This window comes from Callionymus lyra, chromosome 13 (genome assembly GCF_982586985.1).
Source record: "Callionymus lyra chromosome 13, fCalLyr1.hap1.1, whole genome shotgun sequence".
Lineage (NCBI taxonomy): Eukaryota > Metazoa > Chordata > Actinopteri > Syngnathiformes > Callionymidae > Callionymus > Callionymus lyra.
Window position 1 is genome coordinate 17,817,871 of NC_141830.1, and position 14,479 is coordinate 17,832,349.

The 14,479-nt window shown below is 39.6% G+C and overlaps 1 protein-coding gene across 1 annotated transcript; it reads right to left on the reverse strand.

The window, feature by feature from the left end:
* Positions 1-18: 18 nt before the first annotated feature.
* On the reverse strand, positions 19-14,131 carry LOC148067593 (glycoprotein endo-alpha-1,2-mannosidase-like protein). Its single transcript, XM_087806470.1, has 4 exons — positions 13,568-14,131; positions 11,923-12,032; positions 3,547-3,623; positions 19-1,517 (listed from the first exon to the last, which is right to left on the reverse strand). Exons 1-4 carry the CDS (start codon positions 14,067-14,069, stop codon positions 881-883), a joined length of 1,326 nt encoding a protein of 441 aa, XP_087662596.1. The 5' UTR covers positions 14,070-14,131; the 3' UTR covers positions 19-880.
* Positions 14,132-14,479: the final 348 nt, after the last annotated feature.

Sequence of the window (14,479 nt, forward strand, 5' to 3'; positions counted from 1 at the left end):
TCTCACAAATGGATTTTTTCTAAATTTTACATCAAACTTGTGGTCCAGTTCCCATTCATGGTCCACCAATCAACGTCAAACTCAAATGTATTACTTGGTGCACCTAGAAAAAAATCACCTTTTAATTGCATGTTGTTCAAAATGAACTTGATGAAAATGACAAGATTTAAGTTTCCACTGTGCAGCTGTTTTATTGAAAGCAATTAATGGCATTAATATCCACCATTCACCCCGGGTTGGGCTGTGGTGGCAGCATAGAGGTCCAAACTTGACTCAAATTAGTCTCCAATAGTTCAGATTTTTGACTGTTCTTTGTACTTGTACTATAAAATATTTTGGCCCTGAGATTTTGTGTTAAACAAAAAATCTGCTATGATAAACCATGTTATCTGTATTCAGATTCTTCTTTTTTAGTCTTTTGATCGATTATTATCAGAAGTGCTACTGTCATGTTTTTTTTAAATACGTCTCTGTTCTTGTTAGCATTTTGTGTCATCTGGACTTATTGTTTGCCAAAACTTGCTATAGGAAGTGGAACATTAACAGTGATGGTCTGATGAAGCTTCATGAAACAGTGTCATGTTGTCTAGAGGTCAGTAGGTGGTGCCACCAGTTTAAATAATGTGACGTTTCATTAGAACAGTTGTTCAAAACAAAGGAAAGTAGTGCAGAGACCGCCATCTAGTGGACTCTGAAAATAATGACACTGCTTCATGAAGCTTCATCAGACCATCACTAGTTAACAGGGTCTTGTTAGAGTTAAAAAAAAAAAAGACCCTTCGATTATTCGGATAAAGATGAAAACTTAATTTCTATGCCGGCGTCTCCTGAAATTGAGATTTTTTTTGTCCAGTGTCTTTCATGGCTGAGTCTTTGAAGCTCACACGAGCCACTGCTGCTTCTCCTTGTTGAACTGCTCGGCCCAGTTTCGGGTCAGCTCCAGGTAGTGCTCCGGCCCGTGCGGTTGATAGTCCATGTAAACTCTGCTGAGGGTCTTTTTAGGCATCGCCCTCTCGATCTGCGTCCCCTCGTGCCACTCGTTGAAGGACGTGATGCTGACCATCTCCGGCCTCATGTTCTGCGCCGCCTGCAGGGCCGTCTCGAAATATCGCCCGTTGACCCGGTTCCGGGTGTTGTGGTTGTTCCACGGGCGGATGCTGGTGTCGGCGTATCCCGGCCCGACGCTGGGGATGAAGAGCAGGTTGTTGCCGTCGCAGAAGGCCTTCAGGCCCTTCCAGTTCTGGTGGGAGGCGCCGTAGGAGAAGCCGTTAGAGGCGAAGTAGGTGTACATGCCGTCGAAGCCGCCGGCCAGGATGTCGTGCTTGTGCCGCTCCTCCACGATCAGGCCGATGAACACCGAGTCGTAGGCCGAGTCGCGCACGCTGTGGGAGCCCGAGGGGGTCAGGAACTCGGACCAGGACTCCGGGGGGATCAGGTACGAGTCGTAGACGTAGAATAATGGAAGACTCTTCCCGTTGCTGGTGGTGAACTTGTAGAAGGCCCCGTGGTCTGCATATCTTTGGAGGAACGACAGAAACATTGATTATTATTGTTTGTATGGCATCTTACAACCAACAGAATTCAAGATATTTTCTTCAATCCGAATGGAAGTGTCGTGGATGTGAACGGATAAAGACCATAATTACTACACGAGAGAGAAAATTGCTCGGCACATAACAGACTCTCCTCCAGACCTCACAGAAGAGCCGTTCCTCTCGTGACATGCTGTGTTCTTCTCGTGCCATGTCAGCTCCTGTGGCGGTGCCGACTGTCCGGAACACTTCATTCCAGGCTGACTCTGGTTCATCCACATGTGTTTTGTCACACGTCAGATCAGCGTGTTTGTGACGAGGACGAAGAAAGGTCTTCTTATTCAGTCTCGCTCCGACAGCTGAGCCATGCAAGATCTTCCCGGAGTTATTATGCTGATGGTGTGTGGATACTGTTAGATCTAATGTTGCTCATATGTTCTTGGTCCGTCACATATTTTCTTGCTGGCGATGCTTTTCACAGTAAATGAAACCTGTGAGATCCATCCTTGGATGCTTCTGTAATATGTCACATTTTAGGTGATCTGTTTTGATGTTGCCAGGTTACATTACTGACCGAAAAGATACTTAAATTTAACCTTTAAATATGTTGCTTACGTGAATGAGCTTTAGAAAATTCAGTAAAAATGGGAAACTTGGATGAAAACAACAGTTTATGTTTTGGTGGTCCGCACTTTTGCACCCCACTGTATACTGTGTGCAGAATTATTGGGCAAGTTGTATTTTGGGGGATTCATTTCATTATTGCACAACAACGGTGCTGCTGATCAATCCAAAATGTTAATAAATCTCAAACTTAGATATTTAAAGAAGTAAAAATGAGGTGTGTGTGCACAATTATTATTATTGTGCAGAATTTTTTTTTAAGCTCAATAAAAATCAAACTTATCTTAACTCACTTATTCATTGTCATCTGCTTAAGTGTTAATAAAAAAAAAACTCAAAATGTATAAATAAATTTCTGAGCATAACAACAGAACATCAGTGACCAATATCCAACCACGGGCCCATCCATCCGGTCCATCAGTCCATAAAAACTTTGAAAATCTGTCTTCAGATATTTCTTGGCCCAGTCTTGAAGCTTCATCTCGCCTGATTCTCATTCACATCTTTTGCAGTAACTTTGCGTCTTTTTTTTTTCTCAACACGTTTCTTTCGTCCTTGTTGAGAATTTGCAACGAAGCGTTTGATGGTTCTGTGATTACGGCTCAATATCTTGGAGATTTCAAGAGTCTGTGAGAGGTTTCTTCAGGTGTATTTTGCCCAAGGGAAGAAGCGGAAATTGTCCACACCTGATGTTGGTCTTCTTAGGCCACACCTGCTTTTATTATACAAATGCACTTTACCTGGTTTGCTTCAATCCTATTGGCATTCAAGTTTATACAGATCAGAGCTGGAAAATATATATACAAAGGCAGAGCCGTCAAAATACTGACTTGCTTTATAATTCTGAACGCATTGTATATGTTTAATAGAGTTTAAAAATGTAAGTAAAAAAAACTAACAAACGAAAAACAATACACAATAATTAAATAAACACTAAATGTTCATTTAGAGGTATAAAAACACAATTCGATTCTATTGTTAAAAAGTATTCAAAGCTAAATGAATAATTTTCCTTTTTAAAAGTTTAGATAATTCATGGCTTGATAAAATTAAATTAAACGAGTTAAAACTAAGTAAAAGACTGCCTTGGAAAAAACAATTCAATGCATTTATTTCGTGATATAAAATAAATACCCTTGAAAAATTAACATGATTTACATTTACATCAATAAATAGGAAAAACTAATATTAAATTAAGTGAGGGGAGTAGTACAGCTATTTATCTATTAATGTGGAGCTCGCGTGATTAAAAAAGATACAAACAGTAAGTGATGGAAAGCTGAGGTTACGCCTCAAGTCAGACCTGCTCATAGTCTCTCACTGCTGAAGTAAACATCTTAACACTACTCGCTTGACTCGGTCATCCAGTCCGGCTGTCAGGAGCTCTTACCTGTCGATGATGTACTTAACGTTGTCGTGCATGCTCTGGTCGTTTCTCCCTCGATACGACTGGATATGAAACGAAACCTTGACACACAAGCGGAGAGAGAAGAAGGAGCACAAGTTTAATGGCTGTCATTCATCATTACTGTCACTGCTGTGCGAAGCTCCGTGCGCGAGCGTGCACGTTGAGTTGTTATGAAATATGATGCAGAATTATCAGGATTCAAGACACGCAGGTGGTTTATAGTCAATAAAACTCAGTAATAACTTTCTATATACCATGGAGACGCATCGTGAACACATTTATTAATCGATGAACTTTCATCCAAAAGAAGTCATCCTAAAAAAGGTGCCCAGTTTGATCTCTCCATGTGGAGGAACAGCTGCTCTACTCCGAGTCTCTTCAGAATGACTGAGCTACAGAAATAACCTGCAGAGAAAACTCATTTGCTTGTGTCCACAAACTTGTTCTTCGACTCTGGTGACGATAGATGACACAAGGAGCATAGGTGGACGGGTAGATCAAGAGTTTTGTCTTTTGGCTCAGCTCTTTCCACAACAGACCGATATAGAGACCTCTGTCTGTTGTCATCTTTCCTTTAACTTGGATAGGACATTCCACTAGGGATGGTCTGATGAAGCTTCATGAAGCAGTGTCATGCTGTTTAGAGGTCAGTAGGTGGCGCCATTTGTAAAAATGATGTGATGTTTCATTAGAACAGTTGTTCAAAACAAAGGAAAATAGTGCAGACACCGCCATCTAGTGGTCTCTGAAAATAATGACACTGCTTCATGAAGCCTCATCAGACCATCACTACAGTCTACCCTTTTCCCGGCTGAGCACCATGGTCTCAGATTTAGAGGAGCTGATTTGCATAATTGGAAATTTATTTTAAATCAAACAAAATTGAAATTTTATTTTGTAAATTACAAAACTAAATTGGGGGAATAAATAAAGCACTTAAGATTTATTTTTACATGACAAACATAATGGAATCTTTTTTTCAAGTAGGATCAATAGAAAAAAACAATTTGACTAAAGGATTTTTATGGACCACCAATATCTGGTCTAATGAAATAAAAAGGAAACAAATGTAATCTATTTTCTAGTTTGAATACATCAAACTCAAAAAGATGAACTTCCTCAAAGGGAGAATCAATCAGATTATTCCAGACAGAAAGTGACAGAAAAGCCACTCGCTGTGTTTTTTTTTCTGTTGTGACAAATCCCGTCACACAGGCGCTGCTGGAGATTCTAAGTGGTGCCACTTTGGAGACATGCTTGATGGCGCTGTATAATTTTTTGCAGGGAATAACAAAAGCGACAGAGTTACATGAAATCCAAAGTGACACACGCTCCAAAAAGTTTCCTCGGTTGAATGTTTTTCAAGGGACAGCCATAGTTGAGCGACTGTGAATAATACAGGAGTAGTGCTGGAGCACAGCGAGGCGACGAGACAATGTGATGGAAATGGCTTTCACAAGAAAAAGCAAGTGGACTTTAAAGAAAATACATGTTGGATGTCACTTGTTTTACTCTTCTTTCTAGTCTGAATGCTGCTGAAGCTTTTAGTTCTCAGGATCAAACTCGTGCAGGAGGCGTTGCGTGATTGTCTGTATTTCCATGTTTGTCAAAGTGAAGAGAAAACTAATGAAAGATTACCATCTGGATCCTCTGATCTTTTGAAGGATGTGCTTCTCTCTGAAGTGGCACAGCTGTAGCTCAGGCTCCACTGCCTCTTTGTCAAGTGTGTGTTGTGCAGGTGAGTTCTGGAACACTACTGGTACCCTTTGTCCGATCGACCTCAATTGAACTTGACTATTAATTATATTAATATAAATGACGATGTTACTTATCTCTACATATCTTAATTTAATTGGTTGTCAAGAGGCCAATTAGAGAGCAACTATTTGTCACATGATTGTCTTTGCCACAAATTGTTAAGCAGTTGTATTAATTAATAGTATATAGTACATACTTGTTATAGTGGTTTTTTTTATTCTTCTAAATAATTGAACGCATTTTAAATGTTTTTTCTTTTATGTATTTTTATATAATAATGATATATGTAATTGTATTTTTTCATTATGATAAATATATTGAACCAAAATAAACTGATCACAATTATAAATGTCATAATCCAATCTACATTTTCTAAATGTAATATTTTGAATTAGTATTCTTCTCCAACCCAAATACAGAACGGTGTCGACTTAAACTATTTAAATACATGTCTAACATAAACATTCACCTGCATGTGTGTCTATGTTAAAACAAATTTTAAAAATAAATAAATGATGATTTATTATCGATGACTGAAAGAAGACCTTCAGTACATTCCTCTGCTAACTGCCCCTTTAGTTCTGGGTCATTTGGAATTTGAAAAGCAGTTCTTGTGTTTTTTCTCGGAGAAAAGTTCATACTGAGCAAGTCCTAAATTGGCTATGAATTTGTTTTGTTATCATTTGATATATTGGTACTTAAATATTATCCCTGGTGTTATCTTAGGGTCAAGGTGGCCCTAAGGTCCAAAAACAAATGTGTTTTGGTATCCTTTGACCCAGAGCTAATACAAGAGATACCCCAAACACATTTGTTTTCAGGTATACAAGTCACCTTGACCCAGAGACAACACAATGGATACCACAACCACATTTTTTTTTACCTTTGGGTCACCTTGACCCTGGGATAACACAAGGGTTAATTAATGAAAGCCTGCAGAAGCATCATCACATCTTCTACAAATCCCATAATGCACTCCAAAATATGAGCTTACTACTTCTTCTTTTTAAGGGTCAATCATTTCAGAAAATGAGCATCATCAATCATCTGTTTTTCTTCTCCTTCTGTCACCATTTTTCCATCAACTTATAGACCATCTGTCTGTGCTTCTTAGCCAAAGGCATTGACGACGAGCCTATAAGAAAAATAAAAGGGATTTTTTTGTGTGTGTGTGTGTAAGCAGTCGCAAGAACAAGTAGAGCTGATGCTATTAGTGGGCTCCGACGGTCACATCCCCACGATGGGCTCCTCTGACTGCAGGAGGCGGACATCTCCTCCGGGGCGTTCAGAGGAGCTCCATCAGACCCAGGATGTACGTCTCCCCTCTGCTTCAAGTCCCCGCCCTCCTGAGAGCTAAAGGGTTATTTTGGCTTCAGCTCGGCTCTCAACCTCTTCTGCTGTGATACGCGAGCGAGTGGGAGAAACGATACTCAACTTATATAATAAAAGAAAAGGGACTTAGGTTTCTTTTTTAGCCTTTACTAAAGAAGAGTGTGTGTTTCAACTGTGGATGGAGGTTTGACTTTTTATATCAACTCCATATGCACAGATATAAACTAGAAGAATTGCATTTCCATAAGAAAATGCTGTGTGAATGCTGATGAATTTGTCCACTGAGATGCTAGACAATATTTTATTAGTGTTCAAAGTAAAATGAATTAGTTGAACTGATGGCATGAACACGAAAGATGTTAAAACGATGAAATAAACTGACAAGGGTTTGGAAGAACAATAAAATGAAGAAAAGGAAGAAGACAAAGAAGGAGAAGAAGAAAAAGAAGAAAGAGAAAAAAGTAGTAGAAGAAGTAGTAGAATTAGTTTTAGAAGCAGTAGAATGTGTGGTGAGATAGAAGAAGTAGTAGAATGTGTAGTAGAAGTAGAAGAAGTAGTAGCATTTGTAGTATAAGTAAAATAAGTAGTCCAAGTACTATAATTAGTTATAGAAGTAGTAGAATGTGTGGTAAGAGTAGAATTTTATAGTAGAATTTGTAGTAGAAGTAGAAGAAGTAGTAAAATGTGTAGTAGACGTAGTAGTAGTAAGTAGAAGAAGTAGTAGGAGTAGAACTAGTAGAAGTAGGAGAAGAAGTAGTAGTGTAGTAGTAGTAGTAGTAAGTAGACAAAGGTGTAGACAAAAGTTGAATGAAGTTCAATGCCCGAAATAAACAATATTTATTCATTCATTCAAGTTTCTAGGTGTGAGTAGATGATGTACCTGAAGGTCAAAGTGGAAGGAGTTGAAACATGAGTTGTAGAATTTTTCCATTCATCGTGAATGGGGGAAAAAAGGGTAGTAAAAGAGAAATAGAAGAAAGAGTAGATGACATAAAAGAAAGGTAGAACAAAGCCCGCATTTTGGGAATGAGCCGAATTGATAAAAGTTTGAATGGTTCAAATTGGATAAAATTTGTAGGAGGAGATGTGGTGCAAAGTTTAGGTCAGAAGAGCAAAAGTGGGTCTCAATAGTGTAAATGGCTTCAGCTAACGAAACGTTCTAATGAAACATGTGATGGCGCCAGCTACTGACCTCTTAACAACATGACACTGCCTTATGAAGCTTCACCAGCCGATCAATAATGTACAGTTATAGCCTACTGGCCCTTATACATGAGTGATATGGACAACATTATTTATGTTATACTCACAATTCTATTCGACACAGAAGGAGTCCTAGGTCGGCTTTAATTAATGTAATAGTGTCACGCTCAGGGCGTCGCAGATGTTCTGGCGTTCGACTCGATATTGCCGTTTCTTGACAGCGTTAAGTTTAACAACCTTGTTAAGCCAGCCGTGCATGTCTCACGCTGGCGAGCTCACCACAGACTCATTTTCTCTGCGCCTGCAGCAAAACGTCCGCCAGACTGTTCGAGCAACTGTTCCTCGACTACTAGGAAGATCATGATGAAACTACTTCAGTACATTAGTCTCCTTGTAAATATCGCTCTTCAATCACTCTTGGAGTGAAAAAACTATTTTCACCTTTAAAAACGTAATGGATTTTTAATTTCATATGAGATTAAAATGTGAGACTAATCTGATCAAATGTTTCCCAAACACTACATGATACACACCAAAACACTTATTGAGACACAAACATTAGATTATACATATTGAACCACAAAATCCACACTCACACACCACAGAAACACACATGTACAGGTACACAAGCCCATAAACCACAACAACACAGAAACACACATGTACACACTAATAAACCTTCAACTCAGAAACACACATTTACACACACTAATACACCACAACGACACAAAAACGCTCATTTAAAGTCAAACTCCTAAACAACAACAACACAAGCATACGTGTACATTTAAACACTAATGCACCCCACTTACACAGAAAAAAAAACACATGTACAGGTACACAAACTCATAATTCTCAACATCATAACATAAACAAGAACACACACCAAAACAACACAGATACACACATGTCTATGTACACACATACACCACAACAGCAAAACAAAAAAACACACATGTACCAGTACACATGTTCATATACTCATTCACCACAACAACACAAAAACACACATGTACATACACTAATACACCACAACAGCATAGAAAAACACATGTACATGTACAGTACAAACCGTCATAAACCACAAAAACATGGAAATAACATGTACAAACACACCAAAGCAACACAGATAAACATGCATACATGTACACACATAAATACACAACAACAAAACAGAAACACACATGTACATGTCGACACACTCATACACCAAAACACATATAAACAGACATATACATGAACACACTCTCATAAACCACACAGAGATACACACATGCATGTACACACACTGATGCACCAAAACTACACAGAAACACACATGTACAAATGCTAGTACACTACAGCAATACAGACACACACATACACACAAACACATAAACACAAAAACACATGATCTAACACAAATACAGGCAAACGCACACAAACAATCAAATATTAAATCCACTAACACACACTTGCTTTGATCTCAGTGTAACTATACATCGATTAAGAGCTGCTTATATTGATACCAATACCTATTTTGATTCCCTCTACTATAAAAAAAATGTATTTATTTCTGCTCTTGTGGAGCTTCAACCTTCAGAGAGGGTCTCGACTCGTTTACGCCCCTGCTGAGAGTTTAACCATCACCTCTCCTTGTGAAACATTCATCATCCCTCCATCCATCCACGGCCAGCGGACACACCAGCATGTCGCGCACTTATTCCCTCCAAAGCGCCATTTTCCGACCTAATTGGCAATCGTGTGTTTCTTTTCCTCCCCCCCTCGTCTGCTCCGCTATATGCTGATGTGCTGCTGAACTCACTCAGTCCCACCTGAACCACCGATTCAGCAGCGCCGGCTCTTTTGACCCGTTTTTTTTTTCTCTAATGGTGAAATTGTCAGAGCAGCAACTCGGTCCCTGAGTAGCAACCGCAGCATTTATGTATTCTGAGGAGTGAGTTCAGCGTCCACTGATTTCAAGAACATTAAAGTTATTTTGCTTACCTGACCTACTCCACCAACAAGTCAGACCACAGCAAAGGTGTTAAGTAATGGATTGTCGACTTCAAGACCCCGGATTGTTGAGACCGGCACAAGACCCTCGGGACCAGAAGGAAGTTGAACTTTTAGTTGCATTACTGAATGTTTTTGCAGATTTATCAAGGACAAAAAAAAAATATCCATGATTTTTTGCAACGGTCTCTTTTATAAATACTATGAGCTAACAGGGTACTTAGATACTAGTGATGGGTTGATGAAGCTTCATGAAACAGTGTAATTTTTTTTAAAGAGTCCGGGGCTTCCTTAGTTTAAAAATGATCTCAGTAGAATAGCTTATAAATGGAATAGATTATACAGGAAAGAGTGCCATCTAGTGAGCTCTGAATATAAAAAAGATGCTTCATGAAGCTTCATCAAACCGTTTGTTTTCTTGGGGGCCGCTATGTCCACCTAAGACTGGGTGAGACTGAGAGAACTCCTAGCCAAGTAGTCTTGAGGGTCTCAGTCAACAATTCTAGTAGTCCTTAACGCAGTCCTGTGTATTGGCAAGAATCTGGAGATACGATACGTATCCAGAAACAGGGACAACAAAATAATATATTGCAATATATTGTAATGCCGTACAAACAAGGATATGTTTGTAGTATTGCCAGAATCTACAGACTGCATGACTCTAGATAAAGTTGTAATTACTGATTTAAAACAAAATGTACGTCTAAACATCAGCTTTAAAAGCTGCTGAAGTTGACTGTATCCTCTTATCATCAGTCTTCGCCAGGATTTCAATGTTCATTTAGCTGCAGAGGACATAATGACTGCTGCCATCAATTGGCCGGCAGTTCAATCTCAACAGAAGAATGAACAAACGCTGTGAATATTTGCATGTTAATGGAACGATCTTCCTCTCTCTTTGAGCTTGATGGATCTACTGACTCCTTCAAGAAACATCTTAAGACATTTTTATTTGTGTAGGCTTTTCCGTGATTTTCTGAGACTCCTGTGTTGTTCTCAGTGTTATCTTGACCTTTTAAGTATATCTTTTATTGAGTATTGTTTTGATTGTTTAAGCGATTTGTGACCCTGGTCTGGAAAAGCGCTCTATAAATACAAATGACTTACTTACTTACTTCACAGTAAAATGGTATGGTAACACACAAAATATAACGCTACAACTCGGAAACACACACATACACATACACATACACACACTCATAAACTACAAAAACACACATGTACAGGTACACAAGCCTATAAATCACAACAACACAGAAACATACACGTACACACTAATACACCTCAACTCAGAAACACAGACTAATACACCACAACGACGTTTACACATTTACAGTTATGCAAACTCCTAAACCACAACAACACAAGCATACATGTACATTTAAACACTGATACACCCCACTTACACAGAAAAAGACACATGTACAGGTACACAAACTCATAAACCTCAACATCACAAAATAAATAAGTAGACGCACACTAAAACAACACAGATACACACATGTCTATGTACACACTCTCATACACCACAACACCAAAAAATAAAAATAAAACCACACATGTACACGCTCATATACTCATACACCACAACAACACAAATACACACATGTACATACACTAATACACCACAACAGCAGAGAAAAACACAGGTGCATGTACAGTACAAACCGTCATAAACCACAACAACATGGAAAAATCATATTTATGTTCATATTTAAATTGAAATTCCTACAAATGTTGAAATATGAAGTGATTGGGGGGAGGGGCGGTCCTTTGCCTTTTACCTGCTAAGATGTTTCAACAACATTGTGAAGCATGAATAAATGAAGTGACTTGAAATGTGCATAAGCATTCAGAATTGATGAAAATGTATATTCTCTGCATGTTCTCATTGATTATTAATGTCTGTTCCATCTTCACTTGTATTTGGCAGTAATGATTTGAAAAACCTTTCTCATCATTAAATAAATTCAATTTAAAGCATTTATCTTCTCGTAGCTGTTGTCGAAAAAACAATGATAAAAATAGCTGGTTCAGAAAAATGCCTTTTGTTTTGTTTTCCAACGTTACCTTGAGGTTGTGTCTGTACGCAGCATCCAGCACAGCTGGCACCAAATCCTCCGTGGGTTCCCCGTTATCATCAGCCAGACCCGGTGGATACCAGGAAAGCACCAGGACCCCTGGAATTAAAATAAAACAAGTGAGTAAGTTGATCAGGACACTAAAAGCACATGTTGTATATGGCAATCGAACACGGGTGATGTTTTGGCGCTGCCATTACATTTTTCTGACATATGGGGGCGCCAAAAACGAAACTCTGAATGTTACGGGTTTTTTCTTTAAAGTGCAATATTAAAAATGACAACCTTGTGAACATTTTGTGGTCTATATTGGTGTTGGATTTTGATCAACAACTGGGGTGTCATTCAACTCAAGCACACAAGTGGCAGATTAGCATGAAGTCTAAATGCTTACTTTTTTAGGAGCAAATAAAAATAAACATTATTGAATAGACTTTTTAGTTTCAATATTTATTGTGGACATTTAAGATCTCTGGAAACGACGAATAGTGAACATTGTTAATCTGCGGGCGTTTTTTTATTCCCTTTAATTTACGATTGTTTGTTTTTTTTTATTCCGTGGAGTTCCCCTTCCATAGTTCAGCCTCTTCTTCACGTGGCCCTCAGACTCCGCTTACACTACTATTACGAATCAATCAATCAAACTTTAAACTACTGTGACCACCTGGGTAAACTCAACAACAACCCCCCCACCCGTCATTTTCTATAAATAAAAGAAGCCAAAATTAATTTGTCATTTTAATGGTACAGTAAATCCCTTAAAAAAGGCTTGTTTGTGTCATTATTCTGATTCTGTTTGGCTTCAAAACAGCAGCGTAATTCATCTTCTTTGCGGTCACTTCTTCTAAAGGGAGCTCTCGTAACCAAACAATATGAAACTGACCGCAACCCGGAGCAAGATGAATAGCAGCCGGTGAATTTACGTGAAAGGGAATCAGTCAAGTGCCTGGCAGTGAGCACAGCCTAATTAAATGGATTGCTTTTAAGTACACGTTGTGCGCTCGCTCCCCTGTGATCCATCTGTCATGGTGGCTCCACTCTAGAGGCATGGCTGATCCTCTCGGTCATTTCCATGCGGTTTAAGATGACGTCCTGACTGACACTTGACACCAGAGTGCAAACAGACTCCTCTGATACATCGGATGGTTGGTTTAAGTTAGGAGGACCAACACGTTAATTCAGGGTTGTTGCCTGCTTTAATGCAGACAGTAAGTAAGTAATTTTTATTTGTATAGCGCTTTTCCAGACCAGGGTCACAAGGCGCTTAAACAATCAAAACAATACTCAATAAAGTATATACTTTAAAGGTCAAGATAAAACTGATAACACAACAGGAGTTCCAGAAAATCAAGGAAATGCCTGAACAAATAAAAACAATCTTAAGATGTTTCAGGTGAGAGTCCCATCGAAAAGTTTAGACATCATCCTGGACTAATCTGTGAAACAAAAGTCCCGATATATATATATGTATATATGTGCTGATGCTTTTTCTAAATAAAGATTTAAAAAATTAAATGATATCTTTGTTTTGGGTTGTCACGCGGAGCTGTCCACCAACTCGTGGTGCTGATCTTCACGCATGAAACTTTCCGTCGTTACTGTAAAAACAAAACCCAGAAGGTTCGTTGTTGGACCTGCAGCAGACGCTCCAATCTGCTCCATGTGGGACTCCAACACGTCCGGATCTCTGGAGCTGTACGGGTTCAGCTCTGGGTAGAAACTAGATCCGATATCCTCGGGCGGCATGTGTCGCCCTCTCGGGTAACTGGAGGCGATTTTAGGGTCCCAGTGCGGAACCAGGATGTGGTCCCAGTGGATGTATTTCCCGTCCATGTGCGGGGTTCCGTACCACGCGTAGTAGAAGATATGGACGTCGTAGAATATGGTCCCCTGGGGTCCGGAGTTTGAGTTGAGTTGCTGGGTGTTGGTACCGGCTTGGTTCGGGGGCGTGGAGGATTCTCGGGACACGGAGCGCCGGTCCATTTGCCCCGCGTTGAGCGGAAGAACCTGCAAACCTGACCCCAGACTAGAGAATCCATCCTTGTGTTTCAAGGTCCGAAGTCCCATCATGGTTCCGAGGATGAAGAGGGCGAAGAGAACGAGAGCGACGCAAGCTCTCCTCCTGAGCCGGGCCATGTTCCCAGACGTTAAAGGAACCTTCTCTGGATCCGAACCCCCCCTGGCTACGATGATGTCCTCCAAAGTTTTGGATGCGTCTACATGTGGACAGGATCCTGACACAGTCGCTCCTCAGATGTTTCCTTGACGCTTGGACGGGGCAGCGACTTTTCTCATCTCTGTGGTTGGCTGGGTCAGAACCACAGAGGCGGGACACATGGAAATACACCGATGAAAGTGTTTTAATTTCACAATTTCGCTCCTCTAACCCATTGATGTATATATTTAGGGCAGTTGGTTCCGAAATATCGATTTGTCAAGAGAGATATTTCTTACAAAGTTGGCGTGTAGAGAAAAATTCGAAGCAATACTGACCTCTAGTGTTATTTTGGTGTAATATAAAATACTGCTGAGGTTGTAAGTAAGTA

What these genes read in the sequence shown, in the direction of transcription:
- LOC148067593 (XM_087806470.1), bottom strand. Translation starts at nt 14,069, where the DNA reads ATGGCCCGGCTCAGGAGGAGAGCTTGCGTCGCTCTCGTTCTCTTCGCC. An exon ending in GATTGGAGCGTCTGCTGCAG is followed by an intron (nt 12,033 to 13,567) that starts GTCCAACAACGA and finishes TTTTAATTCCAG; the next exon opens with GGGTCCTGGTGCTTTCCTGG. An exon ending in GTTAAGTACATCATCGACAG is followed by an intron (nt 1,518 to 3,546) that starts GTAAGAGCTCCT and finishes GTTCCTCCAAAG; the next exon opens with ATATGCAGACCACGGGGCCT.